This window comes from Tiliqua scincoides, chromosome 1 (assembly GCF_035046505.1).
Source record: "Tiliqua scincoides isolate rTilSci1 chromosome 1, rTilSci1.hap2, whole genome shotgun sequence".
In the NCBI taxonomy this organism is placed as follows: domain Eukaryota; kingdom Metazoa; phylum Chordata; class Lepidosauria; order Squamata; family Scincidae; genus Tiliqua; species Tiliqua scincoides.
Window position 1 is genome coordinate 63,703,206 of NC_089821.1, and position 21,050 is coordinate 63,724,255.

Here is a 21,050-nt window from a genome sequence, read left to right on the forward strand (position 1 = left end):
ATAACACACTCTGTGCTTGCTGGAGATAGGTGGTTTGTCAGGCTGCTGCTCCAGGAGCTGCACTGGCTGCTGATTTGTTTCTGGACCTAATTCAAGGTGCTGACCTTTAAATCCCTATACGGCTCAGGGCTAAGAGAGCCTCTATTTCTGTACAATCTGGCTCATTGTCTCTGGTCGTTGAAGAAGGCCCTCCTATGGGTGACGTGGCCTATGGAGGTGAAAAGGGCAGCAGCAAAGTTTTGGGCATTTTCAGTAGTGGGACCAACTTTATGGAACTCCCTCTCTCTCGGCTTACAAACTGCTTGGAGGCTTTCTGGCAAGGTCTAAAGACATTATTGTGTAGGTCAGCCTTCTGTGTCCAGGTCTTTTTAATACTGGATATTTTTGAGATTTTATGTGGGTTAGATTTTGAGTCTGTCCCTTCGTTACTGTTACTGATTGCTGCTAGTTTATTATTTTTGTCTTTTGTCTTTTAATACGATACTTTTAATACAAGCTTTTAATTGTCTTTTAATACGATATTTTTAATATTGCCTTGTTTTTGAGTAGATTTTGCATGTTCATGGTTTTTTACTGTGATTTTGTTTTTTTCTATAATTTTATGTTGTAAGCCGTTTTGAATGCCCTTTGGGGAGATAAAGCAGGGTAGAAATTTGGTAAATCAGAAGCCCCAGCCCAGCCTGTTCGTTAGTTGGATGTTTGTAACTTAATGTCTGTAACTCAGGGACCTCTTTGTTTTTCCTTTAGGATCCTTTCATGACATTTCACCTTGACAAAGCTCTGGTGAGGAAGCACATGAAAACACTCCTGATTGGAGAACTGGCTCCTCATGAGCCCAGCTTTGAGCGTAGCAAAAATGTAAGCTTGTCTTCAAATGAGGCTCATGTGGTTCAACACACCTGTATTATAGTTCTCCTGTGTGTTATAAAAAAGCTAAGTAAAATGTATTCATTCATATTCCTGTCTCTAATGTATTCATTTATGTAAATTCATGTAAATTTATTCAGGCCTGGTTAGTACTTGGATGGGAGACCGCCTGGGAATACCGGGTGCTGTAGGCTTATACCATAGTCTTTCAAGACTGAAGGTTGCCAATCATATTCAAACTTGAAATGCAAATTAATTTTTTCCCAGCCCCCAGCACAGTGTCAGAGAAATGATGTGACCCTCCTGCCAAAATGTTTGACCACTCCTGATCTAGGAGATGGGAAGACGTTTCAATCCTTCTTTTGGCAAAAGTGCCGTCCCACCACCATGAAGACCAATCTATAAGGTGGCACATGTGTGACATAACTGCTTTGATTTCTGGGGCAAGTGTGTTGCATGCTTGGAGCAAAGTGAACTGCAAATTTGGGTCTCTCCACAGAAATTGCTAGTAGAGGACTTCCGGGAGCTGCGGTCCACTGTTAAGAAGCTGGGACTCATGAAGTCAAACCACCTCTTCTTCTTCCTGCTTCTTCTGCACACTCTACTTATTGAAGTTGCTGGCTGGTTTGTTCTGTGGTATTTTGGGACCTCTATAAATACTTTTCTGATTTCCACAGTGCTGCTGACCATTGCCCAGGTAATTTCCTTCATTCAATTGCTTTTGCACACATTTTTTTAGAGGCAGTTACAAACTTTCTACTGCAGACTATCTTTCTACAAGCCTAGCAGAAAAAGAACTTCTTCCCAGGAACAGATGAATTTGTTCCACTGGTTCAGTTCCATGGCTATTCAGCAGGAGCAAATGAAGATTCACATGTGGTGAAGTGCAGTCCTACAGCTTAAATGCATTTTTTTTAGCAGGGAATGGTTAAAACTACAGGACCAATTATCTCTCCCAGAAAGTCAGTTGAATAAATTTAGTGAAGAAAGAGCTATCCAAGCATACTTCCTATAATATATATATATATGTACCCATGGTCAGTGTACTACTGGAGACCAGGTACTGAGGGAAAACAACAAGGAATAGTACCTTTGCCGTCATGCCCTGCTTGGGGACCTTGTTAGGGCATTTGGCCTTGGTAGCTGAAGAAAATCCTCTGGACAAGGTGAATCTTTGTTCTGATCCAGATTGGCATTTCCTATGGCAAATTCCATCCCTAATTTTCAGGATGTTGAGAATGCACAGGCTGCATATAGCCCTAGAATTGAAAAAGGATGGGTCTGGCCCTGTACCGATTTTGATGGAGCCTAATAACAGGGTCCTCTCTTCTGAATTGCCCCTTTTCAATTTTAGTCCCAGGCAAATTATCTACAGCATGACTTTGGGCATGTTTCGGTGTTTAACAATCCAAAATGGAACCACATTGTTCAGGAGTTTGTGATGTGCCATCTGAAGGTAAGTGCATTACTCTGGTTGTGTTCTGAAGCATTGGCCAAAAGTGAGGGTGGAGTATGGTACAAATAGAGGTGTTTGAAAATGGCGGGGTTTTTTTGTAAATTTTGGTAAATAAAAAAATGGTAGAAAGCAGTGATATGTGGTGTTATTTCAAGTTAATCATCTTTTATAAATTTTACATGCTGTTACGTAAATTGTTGTGATAGAGCAAACATGCACTAGGAAGCACTGTGCAAAATAGCATAGAGAAAACTAAGGACAAGTTATTCAGTGCAGAAGCCATACAAGTGCATTGCAGAAGGGGGCATGGAAAAGAGTGCAGAAAAATGCAAATGACAGCTGCTTTGATACAAGGGGGGATGCAAAGAAGCAAAAACAAAAAATCAGAACGACTGCTATCTATTACTAATAATATAGTGCCATCCAGGGATGGGCACTCAACTAACCCTGACTTGGGTTGACTCAAGTCATGAACGTTGTTGACCCCGACTCATCTAGTGACTTTGGGCCAGTGACTCTAAAAATGAGTTGGGACTAGAATTCACTTGAGTCCTGACTCTATTTAGTGCGTGTGTGTTCTTGTTTACTTATTTTTCTCTGCCACTTCCTCATCAGAAGACATTGTTGGTGATCTAGAAGCCGACAGTCAGAAGGATGGCAGCAGCAAAGTAGGTTGGTCCTAGGAGGTGGGGCTGGAGCGTTGAGGGGAGGAGGAAGGCTTAGGGTGTGTTGTGTTTTTTTTTTGGAGACTCGTATCTCCAAATGACTCAAGCTAAGACTCAGTTTTTCATAAGTCGAGTCACTATGACCAAGTGTTATGAATTGAGTCAAATCATGGGGTTGCTAATCATGGGGGACTCCACTCACAACTCAGGCTCATGAACTTGAGCACATCCCTGGTACCCAGAGGCTTACCACCCCTGTGGCAAAGTATGGCACATGCCCTGGGCATCATCGGGGGGCGGGGGTGCCACAGCATGCCCTCCAACTGCTTCCTAGCAGCTGGTTGAATGAAATCGCCTGGCCAGCTGCCAACTGCAATTGCACTCAGCGAGTGCAAGCTCACTGATGATGTCATGACATCAAGCGTTGTCCTGGGTGCCACTGGGTATGCCACTGCTGGTGCCATCTACATGTGGCACATCACAAAATATGAGAGGCCTTGCCCCTGTCCACTGGAGATTATAAAACTACAACAGGGGTGGGCAAATCCTGGCCTGTGAGCCAATTGCAACCTTCAGGGACCCCCAATCTGGCCCACACAGAGCCCTCCAATAACTCTCTGGCTCATTGTAGCCTGTGCTGGCCCACGACTGCCAGTCATGGCAGCCAGACACAACTTGCAGGCCGAGTTAGAGCAAGGCCTTTTACAGTTTCCATATGTTTTCTGCTTTTCCCTGGGCATTATTTTAACCTCCCCCCCCCCCCCACATTTCCTCTGAACAAATTATGTCTCCATGTATCTCTTGCTTGGTCTGTATGTTCTCACTGTGCAAGAGGTATGTGTGGCAAACAGTTCATAGGTCTTGTGTGGTTCAACATACCTGTATTATCGTTCTCATGTGTATTAATCATTTCAGTAAAATTCATTCATTCATATATGTTCTGTGTCTAATGTATTCATTTATGAAAATTTATGTAAATTTGTTCAAATTTTAATTTTTCCCCCAACAGAGTGTCAGAGATGATGTGGTCCTCCTGCCAAAATGTTTGCCCACCCCTGATCTAGAACATCCAGAACAGAGTCATAGTCCATTATTTTCAGGGGCATCCATAGCATGCGTTAATCGGCAATTTTCCCTTCCCTGCCTGGAATTTTTGTAGCACAAAGTGGTAGGAGCAACCTTCCATCACACAACTATCTTGTGTGCTTGCTTGCAACAGCTAGCCCTGCACCTTCTTGCAGTTGGATAATGTGGCTATGAGAATAAGCCCCTAGGAGAGGAATTGTGTCTTCTGAAAGCCATGGTTTCCTTGCATGGGATGGCTATAGGTGCAGTCTTTGAGAAACGCAAGCTAGCAGTGGAAACATGTACTGCACCAATAAGTTAAATGAACCCATGATGCCTTGCTGCATCTTGTCAGCCTGCAGAGGCCTCTGCCAGTCATTTTGGAAAGAAAAACAGGTTCATGAGATGATGAAGCAGTGCTGAGAGGGGTAAAATTGGGGTTATTTTGTACTTTCACCTGCCAGCTATTTTTATAATATTGTTATTCCTAAATTTAGGATTGCTTTTACCAAAGCTAGGTGTAATGTACTTTTTTCAGCAGTTCTTTTGGGTCGCTATGCAAGGTATCCCTATTCAGAGAGACTGTGCCCCTGCCCTCAGAATGTGGTGAAGACAACGGCTCACATTGTTTTGCAATGTCCATATTACGATGATTTGAGAGCTAAATTTATCTCCCCGATTTTCGGTACTGAAACGGGGATGCAGGTGGAGGAGCAGCTTGCTTTTCTGCTTTCTGACGTATACTCTGATGTATCATTCAGGGTTGCCCGCTTTTGTTATGCTGCACAGTTGGTAAGAAAGAAAATTGAGAGTGTAAACCTCTGATTTTATGATTTTATATATATGTAAAGGGGTGTTGGTTTTAATTCTGTATATTTTGTTTTGTAGTTCGTGTTAGCTGGTCGGATGACCGTAAATAAAGTATCTATCTATCTATCTGGGGTTATTTCATTTAATTTGTAAAAATCATTACATTTTTGATGTGCATTTTGTTTTTTATGGCATTAATTCACATCTACCATTTTCAAACACCGCTGGGTACAGAATATTGAAAAGGGCCTGGTAAGGAGAATATGGGCCTCTTTATTGCAAGGAACTAGTGGCAAATGCAGAGTTTTGTTATCAAGAAGAACACTGGAGCCTGATTTCTCATCTTTCTCAATAGGCACTTTCAGCCAACTGGTGGCAGCGGCACCATAACCAGCACCATGCCAACATAAGAACATAAGAACATAAGAACAGCCCCACTGGATCAGGCCATAGGCCCATCTAGTCCAGCTTCCTGTATCTCACAGCGGCCCACCAATGCCCCAGGGAGCACACCAGATAACAAGAGACCTCATCCTGGTGCTCTCCCCTACATCTGGCATTCTGACTTAACCCATTCCTAAAATCAGGAGGTTGCACATACACATCATGGCTTGTACCCCATAATGGATTTTTCCTCCAGAAACTCGTCCAATCCCCTTTTAAAGGCGTCTAGGCTAGACGCCAGCACCACATCCTGTGGCAAGGAGTTCCACAGACCGACCACGCGCTGAGTAAAGAAATATTTTCTTTTGTCTGTCCTAACCCGCCCAACACTCAATTTTAGTGGATGTCCCCTGGTTCTGGTATTATGTGAGAGTGTAAAGAGCATCTCCCTATCCACTCTGTCCATCCCCTGCATAATTTTGTATGTCTCAATCATGTCCCCCCTCAAGCGTCTCTTCTCTAGGCTGAAGAGGCCCAAACGCCGTAGCCTTTCCTCATAAGGAAGGTGCCCCAGCCCCGTAATCATCTTAGTCGCTCTCTTTTGCACCTTTTCCATTTCCACTATGTCTTTTTTGAGATGCGGCGACCAGAACTGGACACAATACTCCAGGTGTGGCCTTACCATAGATTTGTACAACGGCATTATAATACTAACCGTTTTGTTCTCAATACCCTTCCTAATGATCCCAAGCATAGAATTGGCCTTCTTCACTGCCGCCGCACATTGGGTCGACACTTTCATCGACCTGTCCACCACCACCCCAAGATCTCTCTCCTGATCTGTCAAGTATCTGTCAAGTATCTCTCCTGCCAAGCCGAATTGTTTCCTGAAGGATCCAGATCTTGGCTTCCATCCCATCCCTCTTTCCTTAGGGGAAACGCCATCTATGGAGGTAACCAGCAATCTTACTGAAGAGCGGCTTGGGTGACATACCGTACCAAGGGTTCAGAGAAAGTTTCATGATAGAGCAGGGGTCGGCAACCTTAAACATTCAAAGAGCCATTTGGACCCGTTTTCCAGAAGAAAAAAAACCCTCAGGAGCCACAAAACCCTTTTGACATCTAAAATGAAGATAACACTGCATATATAGTTTTGTTTTTTTTACCTTTATGCTCTTATAGGTCCCATTTTTATAATGTAGCCCCCTCTTGTAGCTTTTAGTTAGTTTTGTCATACATTCTTGTCCTGTGTTTTCAGATGCCTGGTCCTCTATGGTGTTTTGCCTGATTCCAAGGCCATTCTCTGCCTGGAGAATTAGGCCCACTTTAAGCAAATTAGCTCCCCTTCTTTCCCCCAACAAATGACCCTGGTTCTGCCCTGCACTCCTGCTGAACCCCACATCCAGGGTAGCTTGCCTGTTCAACCTGCAGAGGTCCTCTCTCCTGCCAGCAGCCTCCTGCCACTACAGCAGCCTCTTAGTCCTCAGCAGGTCTTGGGCACAGCAGCCACACACCAAACTCCAGTGTCTCCAGCAGTCCATTAGCCACAAAGTCAGTCAGAGTATCCAGGGCAAAGTCAATAAGCCAAGTCACAGTCCGAGGTCTGATTCCAAAGTAAGTCAATCAAATCAGTCAGAGTATCCAAATCAATAAGGCAAGTCAGTCTCCTCTCCAACCTGCACTCCTTCTCCAACCCACCCCCCCCCTTCCTGCCTCAGGTGCTCCTTATATCCCTGAGGGCCCTATTGCCTTCAAGTGGCTGCAGCTGTGCAGCACACTCTGCTGGAAGCCCAGGCCTTACCCTTAAAGGGGCCACTGCTGACACCACATCCACCTCCTTACCAGGTCTTCCAGGATTCCAATACATATATCGGTTATGACATCTGCTTATCTTACATGGATACTAAAGAACTCCCCCCACCTTCCAGAGGCACCCTGCTGGAAGGAAAAAAGGACACAGACTCCAGAGGTGGGGAAGAGAAGAAGCCAGAGGTGGGGGGCAGCCACAGGCCAGCTTCTGCCCTGCCTGCCTGCCTGCCTGCCTGCCTGTCCTCCCTTACTCAGGCTGCAACCTTCTCCACACTATCCTGGGAGTAAGCCCCATTGACTACAATGGGACTTCTGAGCAGACAAGTTGGTTGGAGCTCTCAGGTTGCAGTCCTCTCCACACTTTCCTGGGAGGAAGCCTCACTGACTACTTGTGAGTAGAGCTGCATAGGAGGGGGCTGAGGCTGCAGCCCTCCACACCTTCCTGGGAGGAAGCCCCACTGACTACTTGTGAGTAGACCTGCACAGGAGGGGGCTGAGGCTATAGCCCTCCACACCTTCCTGGGAGTAGCCCAAGGACTACAGCAGGGCTTGCTCGAGATCAGACCTGCTGGGCGAGGCTCCAAAGCTGCCATCCCAGGCACCCTTTCCTGGGAGTAAGCTTCATCTGCTGTAATGGGGCTTACTACTGAGTAGACACACAGGATGTCTCCTCAGCTGTGGAGGAAAAGCCTCTCCTTGCACTGAGTGGGGACCTGCTCAGGGAAAGGCGGGCTGCAAGGGCTCACAATGGCTGTCCTGCTGGAGAGTTGGAGAAGGGAAAAACAGGGTGCTTAAGCCTGCAGAGTGGGCAAAATGGAAAAGAAACCAATGTGGAGCAGGTGGGGGTGAAGGGAGAGGAGGCCAGTGAGCTCAGGGGGAGGAGGGAAGCAGCCCGCCCTCCCAACACAGGTGCCTCCTGTCACCCCCCTTTGCCACTTTCACCAGGAGGAGCCACAGCAGACAGCTGAAAGAGCTGCATGCGGCTCTAGAGCCGCAGGTTGCCGACCCCTGTGATAGAGACTGCCTTTATGGCCCTGGCAAACAATCTCTGGCTAGAGGCAGGCATAAGGAATTGGACTGAACCCATTCTTTTGGGCATCTCAGCAATGGTAGACCACCATGCCTTTCTGAACTTCCTGAGACAGTTGAAGATGGGTTCTGCTCCTTCTTGATGGGTCAGTATTGGAGGTTAGCAGTGCGAGACGGCTGCTGTATGACACGGAAGCTGCTCTGTGGGGCAGTGCAAGACCACAAAGTGGATGGAAAGAATTTTTGTCCTTTCTTCACAGTATTGGCAGTTGATTCAGAAAAGATACAAGAAAGTGCTGAATTATTTAAAAGAACAAATTGTGGTGGTTTGGCCACTGAATATTGAGAACAGTGCTGGCCCATTTATGCTGTGCCACTTTATTTCAAGGAACTAGTGGCAAATACAGAGTTTTGTTCTCAAGAAGAGCACCGAAGCCTGATTTCTCAACTTTTTTCTTTCTCAAGAGGCACTTTCAGCCAACTGGTGGTGTTGTAACCATTCCCAGCAATGCCATTCCCAGGAACTCTGAGAAGAATTTTATCAGGGGATGCAGTTTCTTTGGGGCCCCTTCCCAAAGGGGTAGGGGAGCAACGGGGTCAGGCAGAATGGGGGGGGTGTCGTACACTTGTGTCTCACTCCCAGGGTTTTGGGGTGCTCAGAGTTGTTGGTTCTGAACCCTAGAGCCCTCAAAGATCCCTGTTCGGTAGTACTGCCACCACCCTGTAAGAGCCAGTGCCTCAGTCCAGGGAACCTGAGACCGTCTAGGCTTAACTATATCACTTGTAGGCACTGAGCACTTTTCTTTACTTAAAGTCTCAGTCCTCAAGTTTCTAGTCCACAATGAGGATTTTTGGTAGCTTGCTGAACGGCTAGGCAGGATTCTGAAACTTTGTCCCCAACAGACAATGAACCAACATGGTAAAAAGATTTTCTATTTTATTAAATACATAGGGTTACAAAAAGCTACAAAAGGCAGCAAATGCTAGAGGCATAATAACTTCTAAGAAACATATCAGCATGAAACAACAAAGCTAACTGGCTAACTCTATTATTTCCTAACCCTCACCTGGGTCAGCTTCTTTTGTAGATCCTCAGGCCAGTTACCTATGGCCACATGGTCCTGGCGGGGCAGGATGTGCACCCACCACCTCTCTCACCAAGAGACAAGGAACAAAGACCCTGTCCTCTGGAAGTGGGGCTGGAAGCTCACCCTCTCAGCTCTTCCCTCCCCCCTGGAGATCTGCCTGCATTCCATCCTTGATGGGCTTCTTTCTGGCTGCCTAGGTGCTACATTATCACCTTCCATTGAATTGTAAATCCTGGCAGCTAGGACTGCAAGCCACTTCCTTGTTACTGTTTTAGCTTGGTTCAGGCCTTGCAATGCTGCTAGGCCTGAACTGTACATATCCATGACAGGGGGGTGGGTAAAATAAGGCAGGAGGAGGGTGCTGACAGCCAGAACAGTCTTTGGAGCCCAGGTCTACCTGACCATGCAGCATTGGCAGCTAGATAAATCAAACACACTCCTAAGTCTCTCTAAAATCTTTGAAATATAGAAAATCCATTGCAGAAAATTAGCGTCTTCATATTTGGGTTCACACTAGCATGGACAGTGTGCTGTGTACACTAAAATGAACTTCTGCAGCACCGCAGCAGGGTCCCTGAGCTCCTATACACTCCTTCATGGTTATCGGATCCACAAGCCCAAGAGCTACTGTAGCAGGTCAGCTTCTGCCCCGATTTGAGACTGTGTTAAGGAGTGGCATAGATGCATTCCTGGGCCCAGTGTTGCTACATATGCCTGCAGTTGTGCCCTCAGCATCATGCGCAGGCAGCGAGTTCAGGTGAGATAGGAAAATGTAAGATCCCAGGAACTTTCTAGGCCCCCTCCTTTGACTCCTGGGCACCCTTTCTGACCCTGGGCCCGGGTACAAAATTACCCCCTTTACCCCCCTCTGCTAGGCCTTGCATGCAACCAATCAATTTGGCTTGCATTGGTGGCAGATTCAGGATGTCTTTCATCCCGAGACTTGCTGCTGCTGCCACACTCCAACAGCAAACTGAAACGATCTGCTTCTCACTCCTTTGAGCAGAAGCAGATCATTCTCCTCCTTACCATACTTCTTGCTTGCTGCCATGAAACCCAAAAGGGCAGGACTTCTGCCTTCATTTACAGTGACAGTGAGAGTTTGTGCTGTCCCTGTAAATGAAACTGTAAGTCTTGCACGTCTGGTTTTCACGCGGGATGTGTGGGGCATGGTAAGGTTTTAGTGGGATTTTTTGTAGCACAGAGGTGGCAGATCCAACTCAACATCAGGTGGTGTTCTGGGTCACCCCTGATTGAGAAGATGGCTTTGGAAGGGGATTAGATAAATCTTTGGAACATAATGGCCCAATACTGTCGTTGACAAGCCTGCAGGATGCAATGGTGCTGACACAGCCTCTGCTGTATCCTATAGGCCTACTGGGGACAATAGCATGGCAGAGTGGAAAGTATTTAAACTTCTTACTTACCTTTTCTGGTCCTGAATGGGTCTACTGAGCCAGCTCTTTGGCTGGGCAAGACTGAGTGGATCCAAGGGGACATGGCGAGGCCACGTAGGGGCATAAGATATTGGTGGCACCATTGCTGGCTATAACTGCCCCTTGTCCTTCCCAATATGTCTCCAGGGTGCCCTGATATCCACCCTGTTTCTTCCCCTCCCTTTGCACAGCCCACCTCCTGTACCAACAGTGGCTCGGTGCTCCAGTCGCACATGCACATGGTCACAAATCTTTTGCTCTGGCAGCCCCATGCATGTGTTTTTGTTGCAGCTGCTGCACTGACAGAATGGGCTTCTACTGATGGAACTCTCATTCCTTCAGCAAAGGCACCCATGTGATTGAATTGTTAGTCCATCAGCTACCAGTCCATCAGTACCTACCAGCTGCAGTATATAAACAGAAACTCAGGTTTAGGAGTGATTTGCTTTTTAATGTGCTGTCTTCTCCTTTCTCTGAGCAATGGCACCCCAAAGGAATCAGGCTGGCCACTGTTGGAAATAGAATGATAGTACAGGCCCAGGGGCTGATTCATCAGGGTCCTTATTCTGTGCTCTTAAGATTAAAGTGTGCACAATTGGGGCTTCAAAATTGCTACTGTTTCCGTTCACTGTGTTTGATCAGTTATTTGCAATTTTCCATTAGTTTCTTCTTACAGATGGAGAAGCAGGACACCACCAACTCCATTCTAAGAGTTTCCCAAAACATTGCAATACAGGTCTTATTATACAGCTGCATAGATTTTGGAGTAGCATAACTATTGATACTATGCCAAAAATAGCAGTTTTTAAATTCTCACACCAGAGGGAGAGAGGTGGGCATAAGATGCTGGATACACTCGAACTCCAGGAACTCCGCAGAAGCAGGGAAGGATTCCCCAGCTCTTGGGGGAATTCCTACACTGGTGTAAAGGGAGTGGTGATGGTGCTACTGATTGGCACAGCAAAGGCTAGTCTCCTTGCATTCGGGGTGTGCCTGATATTATACCCCTCATCCTTATGAGAAAGTAAGCTGAGCATCTTATGCCCACCTCTCTCCCTCTGCCTAATCAAAAACACTGTTTTGAATAATTCTGTGTTTATCTGAGTATTCTGATGTCTATTAATTTTGGTGTGAGAATTTTAAAACTTTTATTTTGGGGGTTGCACTTGACTGAGAGGACTTGGAAAATTCCATGTGATGCTGGAATGGGAGTGTGAAGAAGTAAGACACAAATCAATCCCCGTCTCTGTAACAGTGGATCCCAAATATCATAATCCAATGTGACAATGTGAGGAGTAAATACCATTTTAGAAAAATCCCATTGGCAACACCTTAACGTCTATGGGTGTGGAAATAGTTGCAGTGTATAACGGACTTGCGTACCATGCCTGAATGCTCTGTGCTTATGGTCACCAATTCCTTCCCAATGTATATAACATGTTTTGGGACCTCATGTTTTCTACTCAGTTGTTCTTGGTTTGTAAATGTTAAACATTCTCTAATTAAAAATGGATCTGTTTTTATCAGAAAAACATATGTGACTATGGAGCTGGGCTGCAATCTGCTGTTGTGGAAACTAACATAAGTAGATGTGGCTTCAATGGCTAAACCTGTTTCTTTCATGTTCCCTTCCCTTGGGGAGAATCCAGCAGCCTCTTTTTTTGTACTGGGATACATTGGAGGCCATTTCGACATCGCTGTGTGGAAAGTCAGTTAGGTTTGGGCAGTCAATGACAGTTCGTTTCTTTTACATGATCTTCCTTGGCCTTTTTTGTTTGTAGCTGGGCAGGCAGAAGAAGAAGTACTTGCCTTACAATCTTCAGCACCAGTACTTTACCAGTGAGTATTTCTGCTTTTGTCTTGCATCACTTCCATCCCTTCTGATCAGCAGCCAGTACCTGTTGTTAAGTTACCAGTCAACCCTCCATCGATCAAAACAATGCCCTCCACCTCCTCTAAAAGCCCTGTTAATACCGTTGACCTTACCCTGATCCACCTTTTTAAAGAGATAAATCTTTTGGAGAAGAGGCGTGTTGTGTTTCTGTCCTATCCATTGCCTGGCATATAGTTAGCAGATTAAATGGCTGTGGTATTGGAACCAGTAGAGATAGTAGCAGCGGCAGGAAATGTGACCTTCACAGAAGGTGCAGGAAGACAAGCAGTGCAAAAGGAGTGATTCACAAGTCCCTCTTCCCCACCCACCCGAACCTTCTCCACTGGAAATCAACTCATCTAAGTTGCTCTGCAGCTGTTTGCTGGTGACCCACCTTGCAGATACAGGTCTGCCACAAGCCTGCCTAGATCCATCACAATGAAGGTATCATCACAATTCTCACAAGATGAGAGAGCAGTGAATGTGTTAGAGAGTGACATCCATCTTATATCAGTACAGGTGTCGTACTCTAGAACAAAGTATGACTTGCATTATCAAAGGTGCAACTATTCCTGCACTCCACTTCTAAGGCTGTAGTCGGGTATACTGTAGTCCTGCAGAGACACTGCAGTGGAAAGATGTCATGGAGATTGGAGATGGGAGAATGAACTCCAGCACTCAGAAGTGTGTGTTGGGTTCACATGGTACATCCCTGAATGCTGCCAGCTCAGGCAAGCACCTAATTCTGCTTAAAGTGTAAACCAGTATGGGTTGGGAATGGGCATGACAGAATTTAATGGGACATGCATAACGGCAGGCTGAGACTTGAATTAGAATGTCTGCTCCTTTGGTTCCCATTAGGAAGGAGAGACTATTTCCCAGCCTGGTAGCTTATTACGTTCAGTAGTAGTGATAGGTGGAATGGGGGTGTCAAACATAAGGTCCGGGGGCCAGATGCAGCCCACGGAAGCTTTTTATCCAGCCCTCAGGCTGATCAGTGCTTAGATGTTACTGCTGTAAGAGCAGCCCACATGAAAATGGGCTCTCCCATATCTTGAATAATGACATCACTTCCAGCCCTCAGCAGGCATCATGAATGCTTCTTCAGCCCTTGGTATGAAACTAGTTTGACACCCCTGGCTCCACCACACAATGGCTCCACCACACAAGCAGCCTGAATAACTCAGTTCAGGACATACCTGTCAGGCACAAAACAGCAGATACATTTTGGTTGTAGCACTGTCCGTGAAATGACTGTCTGGTCAATGCACAGAAATTGTGTGCCCCAGAAGCAGTTGTCGCATGGCAGGTTTTTCTGGGGAGCATTCTGAGTCTGGGTGGCATTGTCCTCATCCAACCTGTGTGCAACCAAAGGTGGCAAAAAAGTCAGTCTACTCCTGCCCAGTGGTAAACTGAAGCTGAGAAACACAGCTAGAATGAAGTGAAATAATGCCCCCTTCATTTGCTTTAAAGCCAGTGTGCATCTGTTGATCATTTAACTAGTAACTTCATCTCATGTAGGCCAGGATTATGGACTGAAGGCAAATGCTACAGAAACCTTCCTGACATCGTTTTGGGTTTGGTTAGTGCCTAGATGGGGGATCTCCTGTTGTCCCTGTACATACCACCTTGAATTATGTTAAAGAAAGGTAGGATGTACTGTAACTATCATTAATAATAATCTGGTGGTGGTATGGGGTAGGAGAGAAATGTTCACAGAAAACAGGAGAGTAACAGATGGAGCCCCCAAGCAGTGCAACATAATGTCAACTGCAGGAAAGTGGCACAAGAATTTTAGGATTAAAGTATAAAAAGCCAAATGATTTGAGGAGCGCAATGGCTAAGAACACTCCCTGCATTTTTGTAGGTGTAGTTTTGTTGTGACTTTAAGCTGGGCAGGATTCCTTAGATTTCAAAAGAATGAAGACTTTGTCCATTTATTTCATTCTACAGCATTGACTACACTTCCTATGCCAATATTTCGGACTTATTCATTGTATTTCATATTCAAACACAAGCTTTGGAGGGTGAGTATACTTAGAATTGCACCCTATCCTTTCCAAACAATAAGACGCTTACATCTATTAGCATCTTATAGGTCTTATGCTAACAATAAGATGCTAGTAGCCTTTTGAGAATGTCATATGACTAGATGTTAGGGACATTATGCCCTATTTTGAGGAAGAAATGCACAAGCCAACTTTGGCACAAAGATGGTGGTTCTAAGAACAACAGGAAAGTCCTTGGATTTCTGGAAAAATGTAACTTGTGCTGTGGATGGCAAGTGATCAATGGAAGGCAAAACAGAGGCAGCAATAGAAAGAGGCAGAGCTTATCTGTACTGTCCTAGAAAGAGTATCCCACATCTGCATTTTTATTTATTTCTTGTTTCAAATTCTGAAGGCCTAAGCTAGATGGAGCCCTTGCTGAAGAGGATGGGGGGGGGCATGCAGGTGAAATGGACATTTGTCTCCCAGAAGTAGATGAGTATGGAGTGTGTAACCTCTGCCACACTCAGCTATCTGGAAAGACAGATAATGCTCCCTGTATTGCAGTAGGCCATGGGGCAAATACAGGGACTGGATGGTTTCAAAGATTCTATCAAATCCATGCACAATGCACTAGATCAGTGCCCCAGCCCCAGCCAAAGAGCCCTGCCTCTGCCCCCTTAAGGGGTGGGGAAGAGAGAAGGCAGTGACGCAATCACCAGAATTGCCTTGCTGTCTAGGGGTTCAGGGACTTGCTTAGACTTACTTAGATTCTGGTGATTGTGTCATTGCCTTCCCCCCTCCCCCACAAGAACTTACAGCAGGGCTCAAACTCCCTGAGAGTTTAAGAACTGCTGCATTAGGTCAGTGGCTTTCGGGATCCTTCAAAGTTTGAAATTTCCACTGAGTAGCCTGTACATGATATGTGTGCATAGTGTTAATTCTAATTTGAAATGTGTTCTGATCTATTCCTTTCCTTTTTTTCCCCACAGGAAATAGTATGGACTATGACATATAACATCCGATTCCTTGTGACCTTTATGCCCTTCTTTGGAGAGACAGGTGCTATGGGATATTTTCTCCTGATCAAGTACTGCTCGTATTTTGCTCCTCCTTTCGGTTTTCCCTGGTCTCTCATTATCATCACTAATGAATCCCTCTCTTTTCTGATTTGGCAATTAACCCTTCTCACCCCATCTGAGATTACCTTTCAGAGCCCTTCTCCATAGCGGAGGGCTGGCCCACATATGCTCATCATCCTATGATAACATCCTATGTTATCCTATGATAACAGCAGCACTAAGCAACTTCCATGAGTGAATTACCACTACAGATCTAACACCACAGACTGAACTTTCATGTCTAGGGTGGTCCCTCCAAATGCTGCACTTCTCAATGGAGCAACTGCTCATGCCATCAACTGCTGCAAGTCATCAAATGTAGGGAGATCAAGGACAGAGAAACCATGTGGTGTCCATGAGTGTGTGAACCTGCCTGCAGTCATGGTTTCTTCTCTTAAATAATACTTCTTGTTTTCTCTTTAACTTTTTTGTGGGTATCAAACCTGTGCCGACTGTGTTGAGCATGAAAATAACAGTACCACCTGGATACCTGCTGATTCAGACAGGGAGGCAGTAGTACATTAGATCAGGGGTCTCCAAACTTTCTGGCAAGGGGGCCGCATCAAATATCTAGCATGGTGTCAAGGGAGGGAAAAATTAATTTTAAATATAAAATTTAAATAAATACATTAGAGACAGAACTTGAATGAATGAATGAATGAATGAATGGGTTTTAAATTCCAAGATTTCTCCAAGCACCCAACACACACCACAGAAATAAAAGACACACCCAAATGGACTCCCATTCCCCCACCCCACAAGCTGCTCACATGTACAGAAGTAAATAGAATTAGCACATCACAGGAAATACGTGGAGCATGTTCTGGGGGCCATGAAGGCCTAAGGCCCTCAGAGGGCCCAAAAATGTCACTTCTGGTTTTCTGGGAAAACCAGGAAGTGATCTTTTTAGGCCTTTTGAAGGTGTTCTAAGGCATGCCCTCCCTGGCCCTAAGAATACTCTCCAAACATGACCGAAGCACAGCTCCAGTCACATTTGTTCAAGTGACCCAGAGATTTGTCACGCGTCAGGTAGAAGCTTATTGCAGGCTGCATCTGGCCCCTGGGCCTGGGTTTGAAGATCCCTGCATTACTGGCATTTGAAGCCTGACATGATTTGTGTTGTTCCATTTCTATCCTGCCTTTATTTTGTCATGGAACTCAAGGCAGTGTATATGGGATTCCCAGTCTGTCATCCATCCAGGCACTGTCCAGGTGGCTTGGCTTCACCAAGGGTGTTGAATCATGCATTCTTCCATTATACCACAGAACTAGTTTGCTTTCAAACAAAGACTGGTGGCACAATCCTATATTTGCCTCGTACTGGTGGAGCAGTCGCTTCACCAGCGTGTGCTGTTGCAAACACACCATAAAGCACATTGGGACAGTGCAGTTTCCAGGCCTGCTACTGCAGTTCAAGGAGTATCATGCGCCACACAAGGTACGTTCCCCACTGAGTGGTGGAGGAAGACCAGGGAAAGGGTGGAACAGGTTGGGAAGAGCAGCGACAAGGGCGGGAGTGGGCAGATCGGTGGCAGGTGGGGGGCAGGATTGCCAGTGCCAACACACGCTGTATTCTAACTCCCTTCTTGGGCCTGATTCACTGACATGGATCCACTGAGACTTTTGCTAGCAATTTCACGGGCGCAGGTCCAAGTAGACCCATTCTGCTGGCTGAGACTTTCCCTGAGGCTTGGTGGCAAATGTCCCCTTACCACAAGGAGACCAGCATGCTAAATACCCCTGTGGGATGCAGCAGAAGTGACGCTGGCACAGCTGCATTGTACTGGGGAATTTGTGTTGGATTGGGTTTACCATCAGTGAAATGGTCCATATTCAGTTTGTGAGTTTGATGGGAATTGTGATGTACAGTGGGCCCTAGGTATGCATGGGCTCAGGATCCATGAAAACCGAGGCTGCACCTCAAAGGGCCTCCAGGGCAACTGGAAGTGGGCTCCTGGCCCACTCCACAGGCCTTACCCACTTCAGATCACATCTTTGGTGTGACCAGAAGCCACTTCTGTTTCATGGGCATGACTTTCAGCCCAATCCAGGAAGCATTCTCAGCTAGAGAAGGCCTGTGGAGCAGGCTGTGGTCTTCTCACACCTCAGAACACCTCCTAGACACAACCAGAAGTTGTGTTCATGAACCAGGCTACTTATCACATTGGAGAGGAGTTCTGCAGAGGCAGGGAAGCATGTGGAGTGGGCCACTGGCCCAGCGTGCCCTCCATAATTACTCACCTTAGGGCTGCCCCCCCCCCAGATTCCAGCATTCATTGATTTCTGTATCCACAGAGGGTCCTGGATCAGTTCCCATGCAGATACTGAGGGCCCACTGTACTTTCTCTCTCCTGACTCTTATCGTCCTGACTGTTGTTGTTTTTCTTTCCCTGCAGCATTATGGACAGTATTGTATTTACATGGATAACTCAAATAAACCACATTCCGATGCACATTGAATATGATAAGAACCTGGACTGGTTCTCCACCCAGGTAAGGTAGCCATTTTCATTCCATTCCAGAAACCATGAGAGGCAGAGTATGAGAGAAGCAGAGAGTATGAGAGAGTATGAAACAGTCAGAACTGATTCATATATGCACACTATACTGTAACATCAAATTGCAACCATTGTGTGTGAATGATCTGAGTCATTCAGTCATTCATACCTGACACAACATAGGGACCTTTCACACATTCAACTGCCAGTTCGCTAATGCTGAGTATTCAAGAATATAAAGTCAAGTGAGGAGCATGCAGTTTGACTGAGGGTAGTGGGGAGGAATTGAATCCTGCTAGATGTTAACACCTGAATGAGATGGGCCAAACATGGACCAAACATGTAAATCCAAAGAGATGGCCAGTTCTGAGCTTCTAGAAAGATACTTGCCTGAACCCAAGGAATAAGAAGTGCCTTTCTTGTTTTCCAACTTTGACCCCTTACATAGTCTTTTTGAATAGCATTGAACCCTGACATCAGATGAGGGCAAATATATGGTGTTCATATTTCAGGGTAGTAGCACTGGCCCACCTATGAGACAACAGAAAGGCAGAAACTAGGAAGGATTCTGTTTTTCAGCATCGCCTTTTCAACAAGAATGGTTTAGGACAGCGGTTCTCAAACTCTAAGGGAGTTCGAGTCCCACAGTAAGTTCTTGCAGGGGAGACTGCATGTGGCTGCCGGAAGTGGAGTGTGATTGCTGCACTTTCGCTTTTGAAGACATGGGGAGTCCTGCAGATGCTCGTGCAGGGCTCCCCGCGCCCCTGGGAGGCTGTAACACTGGTGTAGCTACAGGGGGCAGCACACTAAGTTTTGCAGGGAGCCTCCCTGCAGTGTGCAAGCGGCTCCTCCCCTTGGGAACCATTTGCCTCTGTATCCCCCCCACCCACATGGCTCCAAAGGGGAGGGGGAGGAGCCGCTTGCACGCCAGTGGGCTATAGGAGGCGCTGGTAAGTCCAACCAAGCCCCTGCAGCCCCCTTAGTGACACAATCCCGGGGATCACATCGCTGCCTCCTCTCTGCCCCCTTGCTGCCCCTACCCCTTAAGGGGGCAGAGGCTAAGACCTTCAGGCTGGGGCGTTGCGATGCCCCAGTTTGAAAAGCCCTGGTTTAGGAAAGAGAAGCCTGCAGTTCCCAATCTGTGGTGACCTGCATCAATCTAAAACAGGGGTGTCAAACATAAGGCCCGGGGACGGATGCAGCCCCCGGAAACTTTTTAGCAGGCCCTCAGGCTCTCAGCTGCTGAGCAGTGCTGAGGTGTTACCACTGAAACGCATATTTTCTCTTCTGTCATTTGCAGTTAATGAACTTCTATATGAGAACAAGGTGCTGATTTCTGGCATCAGCTGCTTAATGATGTCACTTTATGCTTAATGACATCACTTCCGGCCCTCTGCAGGTGCCCTGAATGCTAACTTTGGCCCTCTGTGTGAAACGAGTTTGACACCCCGGTCTAAAAAATGAGACCGTTCGGAGCTAGAGCTGAAAACAAATGCTGCACAAATGGCAAACTGGACATGATTTTACAATTCAATTTTGTCTTTCTGGATTGCAAAAAAATTACCGTTTTGCTATTGTAATTTGACATTGAGGGACACCATTTTTCCCTTAAGTGGTTACAATGAATTTTTAGGACCCAGTTCTAAAATCACCCAGTGCCAGTGTTGAGCGCTAGTGCTGGTGCCAGGTGCTGTAAACAAGCTGCAAAGCACATTTACAGCACCCGGCGAGAAAGGAGTGCTGGGCCTGTGCCAGTCAGGCGCCAGGTCCACTGCCAGCAAGAGAAGGATGCTCCACCGCCAGGTGTAAATGACATCGCCAGGTGGCAGTGTGGCCTCTGGTGGGTGGTGGGAATGAGGGCAGGGGGGCAGGGCAGGGCAAGGGGAGGAACTGGGGTGGGAGGGAGTGGGAATCCTGAATGCCAGAAAAATAGCTGGCGCATACTTGAGAAGCCTCATTGCGGGGCTTGGAGCTTTACCCGGGGAAAAGGGACAAAAGTCCCCTTCTCCCGAGGAGAACTCTAGCTGCTTCCTGACACCCGCTAGATACAACAGTAGCTGCTTTGGCACTGCTGCTGCAGTGGGTGCCAGGAAAAGCAGGACTGGGCTGTTAGTCAACAAAATGGAAATTTAATGGAGAGTATCATATGTAATAAAATATGATGGAGAATATGGAGCATATTAGACAATTAGAACAGTGGTCTTATATCGTTTTGGTGCCACAACCCCAATAAATAAAATATGAGACTGTGGACCCACAGCTGATCCAGCCCCCCTCCTGGGACCCTGTCCGCCCACTCCCTGCCACTGTTGCCATCCACTCCCTGCTCCCATTATGCCCTCCCAGCACTGTTTACTGTAACCAAATATTCTTACTAGAGACAGCAGAAAAAATTACTGTGAATCCTGGCACTAGTGACTGTTATTTTAAGTACCTGCACAGGACTGGAAGACAATCTCCTGGCACCTAAAGGGGTACACCACATGCCTTCTGCTTGGCCTGGTGGTGCTCTAGTTCAGTTCACTTCAACCTTTTTCTTTCCCTGAAGTTTCCATGAACTGAAAACTGAGGCTTGAGAGATTGAAAAAAACTGAATTATAATTTTGCAATCACATTTGATTTAGAAAGATTTGCTTGATGCTCCTCCCCGTCCATCCACACCCTCCCTGAGATAATTTTAGCTGCATTTGCTTGATGGAGCATCCATGCATCCACACTTCCTTTTCTCTCTTTTTCCTCCACTAGCTTCAGTCAATATGTAATGTGCACCACTCTCTTTTCAATGACTGGGTTACAGGACACCTGGATTTTCAGATTGAGCACCAGTGAGTACAGATTGGGGGCATGGGGAGGATTGGCAAAGGCACTGTTGCAAAATTGTCCTATGAGATGGGCAGGTGCTCTGGTGGAGGCCCTTGAAGGAGAAAGGGGACCTGATCTTGCTTTCTTGCCATCTTTTTT

General features: G+C 46.3%; 2 protein-coding genes across 2 annotated transcripts in view; both read left to right on the forward strand.

Moving 5' to 3' along the window:
• The first annotated feature begins 223 nt into the window (after window positions 1-223).
• On the forward strand, window positions 224-5,281 carry LOC136644156 (acyl-CoA (8-3)-desaturase-like). The gene is made up of 5 exons (XM_066619748.1): window positions 224-339; window positions 748-858; window positions 1,367-1,564; window positions 2,222-2,323; window positions 5,219-5,281. The coding sequence occupies exons 2-5, from the start codon at window positions 757-759 to the stop codon at window positions 5,279-5,281; spliced, it is 465 nt and encodes a 154-aa protein (XP_066475845.1). The 5' UTR covers window positions 224-339; window positions 748-756.
• Window positions 5,282-6,121: 840 nt separating this feature from the next.
• Window positions 6,122-21,050, forward strand: part of LOC136653592 (acyl-CoA (8-3)-desaturase-like) — a 19,769-nt gene continuing 4,840 nt past the window's right edge. The window contains exons 1-6 of the mRNA XM_066630486.1: window positions 6,122-6,200; window positions 12,391-12,448; window positions 14,436-14,509; window positions 15,463-15,560; window positions 17,988-18,084; window positions 20,835-20,914. Of these exons, the coding sequence (XP_066486583.1) occupies window positions 6,195-6,200; window positions 12,391-12,448; window positions 14,436-14,509; window positions 15,463-15,560; window positions 17,988-18,084; window positions 20,835-20,914 (413 nt within the window). The 5' untranslated portion in view covers window positions 6,122-6,194. The remainder of the gene's footprint in view (window positions 6,201-12,390; window positions 12,449-14,435; window positions 14,510-15,462; window positions 15,561-17,987; window positions 18,085-20,834; window positions 20,915-21,050) is intronic.